Source organism: Mercenaria mercenaria, chromosome 1, assembly GCF_021730395.1.
Source record: "Mercenaria mercenaria strain notata chromosome 1, MADL_Memer_1, whole genome shotgun sequence".
NCBI classification, from domain to species: Eukaryota; Metazoa; Mollusca; class Bivalvia; order Venerida; family Veneridae; genus Mercenaria; species Mercenaria mercenaria.
Window position 1 is genome coordinate 37505797 of NC_069361.1, and position 14717 is coordinate 37520513.

Here is a 14717-nt window from a genome sequence, read left to right on the forward strand (position 1 = left end):
ATCTTTAGATGCAATATTTTCACGAGTGGCCTAGTCACGAGTGGAAATGTAAAATAAACAGAAAGATAGATTTTTCTTTTTATTTCGTGTTTTGACTAAATTTTCGAAGTTTATAGTTTCTTACCAGAGAAAAAATATATTTGATATGTTTCACTCTGATATTTCGATTAACTCGCGGAAAAGCGTGTAATAAATCATTTTCCACCCTGCTCTCACAATGACTACTTTTATCCATGCTCTGGGCATTGACATCACACAATGAACAGAATTCATTTATAATTTATATAGACTAGGACTACAGACTTCAAAGAAGATTACCAAGAACGGCATATTTCTGCAAAAGGCTTTGCAATAACATAAATAGCAACGGCTGCGTTTTCAGTAATTAACGCTATCTAAGAGTATCTCTAGTTTTACATACGCATTTGATAATGGGATATTTCAACAAGTTGAACCAAAAGGCAAGTTTTAAATGAGTATGTTCTTCTTTGGAATCGATTTTAGTATTCAAAGGGAGGAAATAATAATATAATTTTAACTTTTATTTCTGGTGAATTTCAGCTAAATATATAATTTTGAATGCGAATCTTTAAGAATTATAATATAATAGGTCTTTAATTTATATCATTCCTGAGGAAAAATATGTTTATCAAATTTACACTTATGCTAAAATAACTCTACCTTGGTTTGGCAACCAGGGTAGGAAAATCAAACTTATATAGCATGTTCCGAATGAAAATCATACGTCTATACTCGTCAAATGAACACTGTAAGCTATCATATCTTAAAAATTCCATCAAGTCCTTACTTGACCAAACTGATTCACCATCTTTAAATTTTAGCATCTGAATGACCACCAATATAATTATCCCAATGTGTGTAGGCGAATGCAGCGAGGGCAAGTTCATTGACACTCCACGAGTTTTTTTTTTTAAATATTAGGACGCGTAAAAAGCAAGAGCCAGACAGACCAAAAATGGTTGTTGAGAGAGTGTCTTCAATCCCAGTTTTTGTACGTGTTGGGAACTGTGAGTCCCATTACCGAATGGAACTTGGTCCGTACAAGTAGATGCGTTACGTAGTCAGCGAGAAGGGAAGTGGTGATAGAGTTAAAGACTAAGATAATGTTGGTAATGATGGAGCTACAGCAATCAGCAGTGGAAGCAGTAGCGATATCGTTGCAGGAGTATGCGAAAATGAATTTTGGAGCTACAGCAATCAGCAGTGACAGTACAGATGGAACTGTAGAATTCGAAGATGTGAAAATTTCTCCAGCTTTCGGGATCATGTTAATGTATTGTAACTGTGAATTATATAGCTGTTATGTTTTAGAAATTGTAGTAACTCGATGTAAAATGACATTTCAAAGACATCATTAACTTTTCATAGATGAATATTCATTTTTGCAAAGCTTAGTAAATCCTAGGAAACTATGCAATAGTCATTGATTGAACTCTTATAAATTCTCTAGTCACTTAAAAGGTGTGTTCCTTTAAAGCTATTGCGGAAATCCATTTCTTTTTCAGGAAGAGAGTCCAAGATGACGATTGAATGGAACAGATATAAGAGGATTTAGAATCAAAGTCTTAAATGAACTTTTAAAAAGAAGTAATATTTCGTACACTTACATGCAAAGGAAGGTAAACACATATGACCCTCTTGGTGACCTGTTGGAGGTTTCTGAATATGCAAGTGTACGTTGACCCTGACCTTGACCTAATGACCCTAAAAAACTACAGGTGCAATTTATTAACTATGGGCAATCGTCCTATAAAGTTTGACGTGTGTCAAGAACGCTGACGTTATGACCTCAAAACAATAGGGGCCATTTTCTGACCACATGCAACTGTCCTATGAAGTCTTACAGCCGTAGGTCCAGTATTACTCAGATATTGATTCGAAACACTTTTATGTTTCGAGGCAGCTTTGACCTTGACCTTAGACCCTCAAATCAATTGGGGGCATCTACTGACCATAACCGAGTATCACATGAATTTTGGCCGCCGCAGAACAAAGCGTTCTCCAGTTGTAAGTGACAAACTACTTTCAATCTCAAGGTCAAGGTCAATGACCTTGACTTACTCAGCCCAAAAATATTATAGGTCATCGACTGACAACAGTAATTATCCTTTGAAGTTTGAAGACAGTAGGTACAAGCGTGATTAGAGTTGAAAAACAATGCGACATTGACCCTTGACCTTATGACACCTAACGCAACAGACGTCATCTAAGGACTACAAACAGACAAATATCCTACGGAGTATGAAGTCAGTGGGCCTGTGTTATTCAATAATTGTGTGGAATCCTCAAAACAATAAAGGCCATCTTATGAACACAATCATCCTATAAATACGATTACTGTAGGTTAAAGAATTCTTTAGTGATCAAGAGGAAACCACTTGTAGTCTCAATGTTATTACGAAACAAAAATCAATAGGGGTCATGTACAGACCATTTAAATTTGACAATGTTCTCTAGTTATTGACCGAGAACAAAATGGTCTAACCAAGATTCACAAAGTAACACAAAACACCCCTTCTTTGAACGTATATAATATAGTTTCTATACAACTGCAACATGCACTAATTTGATTTTAGAAAAGGAATATCACCGTCTTATTTTACAAAATAAAAGAAGTGCATATTCCATGAAAATCATGTTTTTTCAAACATTTTCTTTTGTCTCCCACACCACTGTGTGGTAGGAGACATAATAAGGGTCAAGAAACAAAACAAAATGCAAGTAATTATATTATCTGTTTTAATAATATGTACTGGCTGTACATTCAAAAATCATAACTAAAGTACAACATTATTATATAAATCACAGAAATCAGCTCATGATCATGTACAATGTTTGTTTTTGAACTATATACATGTCAAACTCTTCTTCATCACAGCTAAGAATTGCAGGACAGGTACACACTCAAAATGAATCATGATATTTCATGTACAGTGACCAACCAAAAGAAGTATCTTATATAATCATTATAAACTTTTCCAAAAACTGGAAATTTGTATTTCTCAGAAAAAAAGTTTGAATATACAACCTTCCACAGAAAAACGGTACGATTCTTAAATGAGATAAGACAAGCATAATGCTGTTCACCAAGAAATTTAGTGGTATTGTAAAATACAACTTTTGGTTGAACTGTGTGGAATGTTTTGCAAAACAAGAGAGACAACATTTCATTGGACGGAAATTAGTGAGAATTATGGCCGAGATCCAAAATATCAACTTAAATGCTCAAAAGTCATTTCTAAGGCTTAACAGTATCAATGATCGAAGGTTAACTGCAAGGGTATCAAATACATATTAATAATATATTAAGACACACCATTACGAGTGTGTTAAATTGGCCAAATGTTTTTTTTATTATTACTACAATAATAATTTATGAAAATTTATATCTTCAAATGCATTTATGAATTCTATTTGAGCTAAACTGTAATAAGGCACCCTGTAACACAGGAGATTTAATGTTACTGATTAAAGATCATCACAGCATTTTTGAAGATGGCCATTTCTAATGCCATAGAATGGAGTGCAAAAAAAGCTGTAACTCTGTATGTGTATCAGAGTACAACCCATTTTTGTACACATTTTTGTGACAGATTCTCCTAAGATTTGAAGAAAAAATCCACAAAACTATTACGATGTTTAAATATACTCATCAAGGTACAAACAACTACCTGAGCAACTGTACTTAACCAGTTTTAACTTTTTAGCACTATAAATTCATTATATAAATGCCTGCAATTTCTTATATCCTGGTTATGTACAAATGAAGATATTTATTACCATGTATTTAATTGCAATGACACAAGCTGCAAGTTCTCAGACTACCCTAACAGTAAGGCCATTTTTACACTATGTAAAAGCTAGTTTATCAAAACTAATGTATAAATTATGTAGAAAATTGTTCAAAGGCACATTGATCTCAATATGAAAATCACATAATACAATGTATACAATAAAGTAATAATGCATGTTGGCTGGTAACTGCCACCTCATTCTGGCGACATTTACTTGATTCGGCTTGCTGACGCGTGTGCCAGAACAACAAATATCTCCTTTCGAGGGTTGAATGGAAAACTCATAATCCGTATTAAATAAGGATTTATGACATTTTTCTATTCAGCATTCAATTTGTCATACTAGCACACTATCTGTTGTTCAGACGTATTCACGCCATTCAAACGTGCCAACAGGCCAGAACGAGATGGCAGAAATTAGCCTTCATAAATAATATGTTATTTAATTAACATATTTGTAAATCGCAATTCAAATGAATAAATATACCCATGAGCTAATGAACAAAGGAAAACAATAATGTTATATACAAATTGAAAATATCTGTTTCAAAAGTTACAAACCAAGATGAAACCCCACTACATTTTATTTCGTTCATTTAAATTTAATACATATTAAGGAATTGCATACAAGCTACACTGACAAAATATGATAAAAATAATAAATACGGTAGCTGCTGATATATATTAAGGTATATAAATATAACAAATATGTCCAAAAGCCATTATATTAAACCTTGTTCCTCATAATAAATGCAAGCTTTTCATCAAGACACAACATTACATGCAACAAAATATCAGACAGAATTGTTTTCACACGAAATAGCTACTTCACAACAGATTTCTATAAAAGGTATGTCACGAAAGAATGATATTTTTTAAGGAATGTTGTAAATATACAATAAATAGCTTGAAATATCCCTGTTTTCGTTACACTGCATTTCTTGTCACATTTGTTGGGACTTGCACACTTTCTGGTGGGAAAAAATTTGTCTCAAAGTTTGTCAAAACTTCTGAAAAATGTGGTCTTTGGTATTTCTGACAAATAAAATTCTGCAGCAATTTCCCAAAAACAGTTATTCAATAGGAAAAGTACACCTGGGACACATCTGAAATGACATTCTACATGGGTATTGTCAAACATCAAATACTGTTGTTCACTCCCTTTGTTACATCTAAAAGTCAAGATAACCACCGATACCAAAGTCTGTGTAAATAGAGAAACTGAAATTTTTCACTTTTAACTGTAACTAGAAAGCTTTACAAATTCATGATACTGTCCCACAAAAATTGAATATTGGTAAAAAGATCTGAGGTAATTGTAAGTAACATACAGAAAAAAGAACAGTCTTCAAAATGTCCAAAACAATAAAATAAACGTAACAAACAAATTTACAGACAATATCTAAGCACCAAAATAAAACAAAAGAAAGAAAACAAAAAATGCAAAATGCACAAAAGTTACTGACAAACTGTGTATATTCACAACAGATAAATATACATAACAAAGAGCACAGGTAATTTTCCAAAACTTGCGGAACTTCAAGACTTTCAAATACTGGTCAAAATGCTTAAGAATTGGCCAAGAGACAGAGTTTCAGTCAGTGAGATAAATAAGATATTATTTTTTTTTAATTATCTTCCACAGAATATGCATATAGTTTGATCAAAGAAGTATAAAATACACAGAATGGCAACTGGCTGTAATCTCGCATCCGAGCGTGAATCGGCGTTATCTTAGTAAAAACAAACGTCGGCGAGCATGGAGTTACAATTTGTACCTTTAAAACTACATTTAAAATACGTGTTAGCTTCTAAACAACATAAGTTTAATGTGAAATAGTCTTAAGACACAAAGTACACGTTTTTTACCATCAAATGAAACATGGTCATACAGTGATAATTAATTTACCGATGAATAATTGCTTTCGCATACAAAATGGCGCGTGGAGAACGCGTCACTTCTGGTAAACGAGATCTCGTTCAGTTGTCACGGGATGTTGGCGAGATTTGCTCTATATGCCTTTCATTGCCGACCTATTTATTTTTATAGCTCTTTGGTTTGATAAACTTAATATGCAGTTCTTTTAATGTGAATATGTTGCATGTGTTAAGTTACATGGTAATATTTTAAGCAATATGTTAGTAAGCTTTTATAATTAATTTGATTAAATAACAATACAACTCATTACAGTTCACAGGCTTCATACGCATGCTGAATTCTGATCAATACCTTATAAATATAACTCACACATAATTAATTTCGCATTTTCATTTATTTGTTTTAGGTTATTTTTTTAACAACTCTTAAAGAGTTGAACCCAGCTTCAAAGCAACCTGTATTAAGCAGCTACTTGCTTCAAACAGCCAGTCAGCTAACCTCCTAAATTAACTCAAGCCGCACCATGAGAAAACCAACATAGTGCATTTGCGACCAGCATGGATCCAGACCAGCCTGTGCATCTGTGCTGTCTGGTCAGGATCCATGCTGTTCACTAACAGCTTCTCTAATTACAATAGACTTTGAAAGCAAACAGCATGGATCCTGATGCGAAGGCTGGTCTGGATCCATGCTGGTCGCAAATGCACTATGTTGGTTTTCTCATGGTGTGGCTCTGTCTTCTTGTTTTAACTTCAATGTGTCTTAAGCAGACAGAGTATGTCACACCACTAGCTGGCTACTTAATACAGGTTTAACTATATTAAGTTATTATTTGTGCAGGTGATAAAAGTATATAAGGGGACTAAATAGTGTGTTGGAATCTGATAAATATGTCCATGAAAAAAAAATTGATGAAACAATTTCATACTTTAAAAACAAGTTCTCAGGACAATCAATTACGAACAGAAAATCAGCACACAGCTTATCCAATTACAACAGAAATATGAAAATGTTCTACAAAGATCTAAACAATATTAACAGAAGCAGAGGACGGATGGAACAGTGTAAAACCCAGTACAGTTCATAAAACTCAATTTTGAACACATTTTCTAGCGTCTACTGATCTATTTATATATGAAGTAACTGCTGGTTCCTGTCAAGCCTGGCCCTTTCAATCAACCCTTTTAATGCAATGTCCCTATACCATATAAATATATATATATATATACTATATATCTTACAGATCTCTACACCGTAACTCTTTCACTGACAAGCAATACATGCATGCACGTCTTAAAAATATTGAAAGGTTTTCGTACGTGTACAACACCAAAACCAAAGCTACAGCTAAGAAATTGTTAGGCGTTTTCAGAATGTTACTTCTTGTAGACGAGACAACATTTTTCGCTCCATGCACTACGCAGGGATCCTGTAAGGGGAGACAATAACAAATCCCAAGCCTTCCATGCACTAGTCAAGCAGAACTGGCCACCTTTAGAGTCGTGTCGCGTTCCTGTCGAAAAGAGAAAAGACTACACCTATAAAACAGTGTTCATACAAAGGTCAAAATCTGTGACATCCATAGGTCAAAATCTATGACTAATGGGAAATGTTACTTAAATTAAGCAATTAATCAATAATAAAAGGGGGAAAAAAAGAATAATAAATGTGAGAAAAAGATAAAAGTACGCAAAACTTAACAAGCTATGAACAACACTCATTAAAAGTGCAAAACAAGTAAATAAAATCAAAACATATGACTTCAAAAGTGCTATTTACTTAAAAGTGAAGTTACGCAAAAAATGTATCAAGTCATTATGTAGCAACATGCTGGCTCCATACAGATGTAACTATGAATGCAAGTAATATATATAGTAATTATTAATAAATACACTCAGAATGAATTTTCAATTCTTGAAGGTGGTTAAGTTGGTTACAATGGAAATGGTAAGAATTTACAAGTAGCTGGTTATATATGGTAAATGTAGGATACAATTTGGAAAATGGAAGAGATTTCTTGAATCAGTCCAAAATGATCTCATTTACATAATCTTGAAAATAAATATACAAAATTTCAATTGAAAAAACAACATCAGATTCTACAATTTGCACGACTAAAGCAAAATCAAATCTGGTGCTACATGTGGTCTATTCGATAGTGGATTTACTTTTTACTAAAGATATGCACAATACAAAAGCTGTTTTGGCATTATGTTCTTCTCTACTGCATTTCTACTTTATATGTGGCTGCAATCCTCCAAAAATATATAGAAACATTATTAAATTATATGATATTATGATACTGAAATTTTACCTTGTAGACTACTAGAGAAGAAATTCATCTATAATGAAAGAAGATGGCTACAATAGACTTCTAAAGGTGGCAAGTTCTGATTAGACAAAATATATTCAATTCCTATCTCTATAGGATATGAAGTATTTTGTTAACATAAAAATAAAATGTCTGAAAATGGAAATTATTTTTAAATATTTATTAGCTTATATTAGATATTCTTCATTTTTATTATCAAACCTGTAACACCGTGTGTATCTGTGTCACAAACAAACTGAAATAGCTTCTACCAATGATCTATATATATACGGTGGTCAAACGTTTCTGAACTGGTCTCTATCATGGTTAATATGCATTCTTTTTGAGATCAGGTAAACCTACCCTGTACAGGGCCCACACTGGGCTGAAAAAAGTTGGAGCCACCTTTTTTCTCGGGAACGGTAGGGAGGGTGCTGGAGAGGTTTCCCTTTCCGCGGCACGTTGAAAATTTTTGTTACTTCCCATAAGCAAATGGTGATATTCTAGCTATATAGGGGGACTTTTGAATGAAAGTGGGTATACCTCTAAAGCAAGTTTTTTATTTTAAAATGTTGTTGGATGTTTGAAGCAACCTGTCTGAAATATTTTTCCATTACAGCTTCTTTTTGTTGTGGGCCTACTATGTAAATGCATGGCCCGGGGGCTGTGTTTTTGGTGCTCTGTGCTTCCGAGAAATCTACCCTGATACAGGATTACATTTCAAATCCATTCCTAACTTCTAAAGACATTCAAAAAAGTTGGCAAACACCTTTACTAATTACTTACTAAGATCACAGACAAGGGTCCAGTGTATTTTTTTTTTCATTAATATATAAAAAAAACCTTTTTTCACACAAATATGCTTTCTATGTTAGTCAAATGAAAAAAAAAAGATGACAAAAATCCGGTCGCAGTGTCGTGTATGATATTGTGACCGAATTTTTTGTCATCATTTTTTTTTTCATTTGACTAACATATAAAAAGTATATTTGTGTGAAAAAACGGATTTTTATATTAAACAAAAAATACACTGGACCCGTGCCTGTGACTAAGATACTGTCTGACGGTGACGACATCGTTAAAAAATTCATCAAACCATTCATTATTTTGCCGATTTATTTATTAATTATTTGATCATGGAAATTCAAGGCATCAATCATTTAATTAATCTGCCGTAATGACAACAAAGCAAAAAGATTATTTTAACCCGATAATCGGTTGCTAATTGATTGCAAATTGCATCTTCTCGCATGTCAAGATGTTTATTACACATTGTTATATGTAAAGTAAACGCAGACTGGGTAGTACTATCCCGAAATAACTTAATTTTATAAGGTAAAATTATCGGAACTAGTCAACTGTTTTTTAACATAATTTCTCGGAGGTTACGATTTAGAACGTCTGAAACAAAATGGTGGTCCAAATTACTAACATTTTTTCATTTTCGCCACTCACGATTTTTCTTCGCCACTTTCATCGCAGATTCGCCAAATGGCTCGAGTGGCGAACGACAGCGTGGGCCCTGACTGTAAATGTTTACTTTTTTTAAAATCATAGAGTGTTAAAGTTCATTTTATCAAAAGAAAGTTCTAAAAAAAAAGTACAATCCGTTAGAAAGACCAGTTCAGTAACTACTAGCGTTAACTAAGGCAGAGGTGTAACCAAATGTAAACCAAATCCCAAAGCTATAATAAAGCCTGCGGAAACCAGTGACTATACAATACAATATGGGTTTCACACCTGAGATCCTTGCCTTCACCTGGGGGGTGGAGGTTATACTTCAATACTAGAGGTGTATATGCTTGAAATGGTGAAAAAATAAAACACTCAGTTAGGTTATCATACAGATGTTTGAAAGAACTTCGACTGTCATAAACAAGGTTCTCAGTAATTAAACCGATTTTTCGATACTGAGGCCATACATGTTTGTCAATGAACATTGATCAGTGTTTAAGTAGGACATTTTTGTTTTTACTAGGTTCAAGTCATACCAACACAGAATTCTAGCTTTAAAGGAGGAGGGTAGACTTCTGGTGCAAAATTTGTACATTGGCATGCACCTGGGTAGAACCTATAACATCCTGTATGCCAGCTGCTGACTCCCTAATAATAAGGAATTCGACATCCCTTCAGGATGTCAGAATCTACAGTGGTAAGGGACAAGGGATTCAAAGTCAGCAACACTAACCTTTACCCTGCTAAATTTCAAAATGGACTGGTTCATCATTCAATTTGGGTAGTACTACTTCTTTTCCAAAGGGGTGTTCACTGAAAATTTACTGGCTGAACAGCAAACAGTACAGCCCATGATCAGCCTGCACGGAAGTACAGGTTGATCTTGGTCTGAACTGGTAGCAATGGCAAGACCACTTGCCACCAGCAGGCTAAAGGCTAAACACTTGGTCTCTTTTAAAGTAAGACATGTTGTTATATTAAACAACAAAATCAAATATATGCCAAAGCCCATTTACATATAAAATCTACTCAAGTTTGAACCTTGTTTATGACATATAGCTGAAAATAAAGTTTGATGATGCATTATAAACAAAGTATTTTTGTCACACATACATACTGATACCAACTAAAACTCCCCAGAACAAATATATACCTAAACCATACATCTACTCTCCAGGTTGTGAATTCTGAAGTTTGTGATTCAGACAGGAATTCTTTTAGACTTATGACTTGTATCTCTACATGTATTCCTAAAAGTAACTTAATCAAAATATGTAAATTTGAATTTCAACTGGAGGATAGACATTTTAGAGCAGGTGTGGCCCTGATACATTGTACACATGTAAGTAAAGATCACACAAGGTGTCCCTGAGCCATTACCCCACCCACTTACAGATTCATCTCTGTTCTCCAACTGCAGAGTGCATAAAGTTTTATTATGTATTTTAAATGCAAGAAGATAATGCTTAAAATTGAAAAACCTAATTAACAGTCAGATTTCAATATGGATAAGTGATGATGATGATACTGATAATGAATGGTGCAAAACCTTCTTAAATGAACAGAAATTACCCAAATGAACAAAGAACTGCCACATGAATGTAAAATATGGAAACATAATTAATGGAATGTGATGACAAACTGAAATGTAAGCCTACTCTCACTAATGGAAACTTTATCATTCTCTCTAACTTGGAAAACTAATTTTATGTCCCACCCATAAAGACATTCAAGCTCAAGCAGACTATGGCTACAATCCGAGACCAGATACAGACACACAGTAGGGTCTGGACACACAAACATAGGTCAACCATGTTTATATGGGCAGTGAATATTGTTTATCTATCTACAACCAATATCACAGGGCATTATATTGAAAGTAAGTCAAAATAAACACCATCAAATATTTTGTCTTTCAACATTATTAAATCTACATTAAAATTTTGTGCTTACTAAAAAATTCAAAGTATACTTTATAATGTGTCCCGTGATGAGCCAAACCCCCTTTTTTTCAAAACATTGAAAAAAAAAAAATCAAATGTATGTATAGAAACAATGCCCTGGTTATTGGTCGTTCTACAAAAACTTGCAGTTTTGTACCTCACATGGTTAAAGCAGACTAAAAGCTCAGCAGCTCTAAGCTTAGAGTATAGGAGATTCTGGAAGGCCCTCTATATCAAAAGTAACTCGCTTTGCTCGCCTTTAATATGAATATAAGAAATACCATATAATAATTATACAAAGAAACAATGTAACGTATAATTCTGGGCGCATATAAGCTGGTAACATATTATAATGGGGTATTTCATATTCAAGACATTAAGAGGCTACTGTTGGTCGTAAACAAAGGTAAACATTTTATTGCATATAAGATAGAGCACAAAAACCGCTTAAATAATAATTATCACAAACATGCTGACAATGCAAACATCACAACATGAAAACAAAACGACAAACAAATGATAGATGTAGACTGCAACACATTATGATCAAATGAGAACGAAGAAAAATTCACATTCACTCCGAACAGAAGAATTAATGCCAGGTGTTGAATCTTTCAAATAAAATCTATCAAATTATTTATCCACTTATGCCAGTTTTAGAGATTTGATGAAGATAACTATTCCCCACCCCCACCACACCCCAAAATGTACTGCTGAAATACATCAAATAAAGAAATATACTAATCCTATTGCATTTTTCTTGTCAAATAACAATCTGGCAAAAATTCAAGAACACAGTAATCACATGTATATGTGGGGCATTTAAGTAGGAAATATACGGTAGATATTTAGTTGCTGTGCTCAAGGACGGGATTCAAACATACTGTGATATATGATATTGTTAGTAGTCATTCTAGCAAAATAAATATGGTATACGTCATGCTTCAAAAACCATGCATAATGAGGAACAAAGTTTAATAAATCTCTATGTCAAAATGCAATGGTCAAAAATGCTTTCATTTTCTTCCTTTAATATACGCATGCCTTCTAGTATGTTATCCCTCAAAATGGTAAATTTCTTACCACATAATTTTTGTGAAATCACGATTTATGACAATGGAAACCTGGGGTCTGGATTTCAATCAGAATGTTACAAAATTTATATCCGAGATCCTTCAATAATTTAAAAATAAATATCTGAACAGGAATGTACTATAAACAGTCATCACAGATCTCTTTAAAGTAAGAAATTAACCTTTACCCTGCTAAATTTTTAAAATGACTTGGTCCGTCATTCAATTTGGGCAGTACCACTTGTTTATCAAAACAGTGTTCACTGAAAATTTACTGACTGAATAGCGAACAGTGCAGACCATGATCAGCCTGCATGGATGTGCAGACTGATCTTGGTTTACACTGGTCACAAAGGCAGAATTACTTGCTGCCAGCAGGCTAAAGGTTAAACTAAATGCACAAAAATTTAAATAACACAATGTTACATAAAGCCAAATAAATATCTGTAAACAGATCATTTTAGAAATTATGTAAATCTAAAGCTTCTTTTCTGAAAGCATTATGCTAAGAAGTATCTATTTATTCTTTGCCTATAAAGCATATACAAGAAGGCAAACAAAATTTATCTATTACATGTATCAAACACAACCATATTCGTACCAGATTGAGTTTTCTTTGTGTTCCCCGTCTTCTGAATTCATGGGTTTGGGAGGGGGTGGCTTACTGTTTGATGACTTTGTTGAAGGTGGGCCTGATCTCTGCGATGTTGGAGTCTGACCCCGTGGAACTTGTGTCCCTCCTGGACTGCCGTTCCAATGACCTCGATTAGCATTGCCAGACATTGGTTTGGTTGGTGAAGATGGTTCTCGGAGAATACTGTACCGTCCGCTTGTTAAGATATCTTTAGTTTTACGGGGAGGGGGCACAGGGGGAGTACCTTTATTACCTACATGATTTTGCTGGTACTCAATGTTATAACTAGAATCAGAGTCACTGCTCCCCTGTTGATTAAACATGGTCGGCGGAACTGATTTGGGTCGTTCCATTCTGCTCGGATTGGAGCGGTGACTTACACTCGTTTTATGAACTGGTCCATTTGTATGAGCACTAGTAGGTCCGTTATTGTATGAATCATCATATGAACCACGAATATCACTATGACTTTGATTTGATATGGAGTTGTTCAGGTCTAGTCTATTTGGTCTAGAATTGTTCATCGGTGAATTTACCGATTGATCACTTTGGAATGAACTGTTCACAGGGGCACCAAAGGCACTGGCTGGTCTCGCTCTAACAACATTTCTTGGAGTACCGTAAGGTCTTGGACCTTGCCTAGAGACGAGAATATTTCCTTTCCTTGGAGGTGTTGAAGATTGGGGTGTGGAATTTCTATCATCGTACTGATGCTGGGACATTCTACCTGGGGAATGACTGCGTGGTGGGTAACCTGGATGTGTCGCCTTCACTGGACGCTGACCCGAGCTTGGTGGTTGACCTTGCTGACCTCTCCAGCTAGGTGAAGGTCCTTGACCTGACCTAACTGACATATCACCATCATGTGATCTTGACCTTTGATCACCTGGACTAGAATAACTGGAATGAGGAGACTGGCCACTTTGTGAGGATGCTGGTGAGAAGGCACTGCCTCCTGCACCTGCATGGGTCAACATTTCCAGACGAGCATCTGGAGTAAGTCTATTATCACGGTCAGAGGTCATCTCACGACCACTTTTATAATGGGGAGAATCCGACATATCAGGTTTAAGTTGCTGTGAATGTGAATTATTATGTTCATAACCTGAATTATTTCTCCGATCATCTGGAACAGACACGCGTGAAAATGCTGAGGTATTGTTCGTATCTTCATACGATTTAGTTCTATATGAATTGATAGGTTTGGCTGGTGTAGATGTATTGTTTGGCTGCATATGATATGACGGTGATAAGACCTGTGTAAACGCACTAGACTCTGGACGGACATCCTGGCTACTACTGCTGCTACCCGTAGATACGCGAGACATTCTAGATAAACTGAGATCTGGTTGAGACACCACAGCAACATCAGGTATTGAACCTATGTGGTTGCGATTATGAGTTGGTGGTAATGGTGCTGGACGCCGACGGCGGGCACTGCCATCTGAGTTCTCACTACTACGAGACTCCGTGTCATCAGCCTTCAGCTCTATCTTCCTCTGAAAACAAACACCATATTCAGTTATGATTCAACAATATCTATATGAGAAAACATATAACATAATACCGAAAGGACTACCAGGTAATATCCTACATCGGTAATGGTT

At 34.8% G+C, this 14717-nt stretch overlaps 1 protein-coding gene across 10 annotated transcripts in view; it reads right to left on the minus strand.

Annotated features, from left to right (window-relative positions):
* Positions 1-2743: 2743 nt before the first annotated feature.
* LOC123541339 (girdin-like) overlaps positions 2744-14717 on the minus strand; it is an 81299-nt gene continuing 69325 nt past the window's right edge. For 5 of the 10 annotated variants that reach the window (XM_045326796.2, XM_053544679.1, XM_053544674.1 and 2 more), the window contains 2 exons: positions 13078-14609; positions 8988-11660 (listed from right to left, as the gene is read on the minus strand). In XM_045326796.2, coding sequence (XP_045182731.2) covers positions 11603-11660; positions 13078-14609 — 1590 coding nt within the window. In that variant the 3' untranslated portion in view covers positions 8988-11602. Of the gene's footprint in view, positions 7208-8985; positions 14610-14717 lie in introns of those variants that run through there. The other 5 variants (XR_008371145.1, XM_053544654.1, XM_053544649.1 and 2 more) reach the window with 5 other exon arrangements.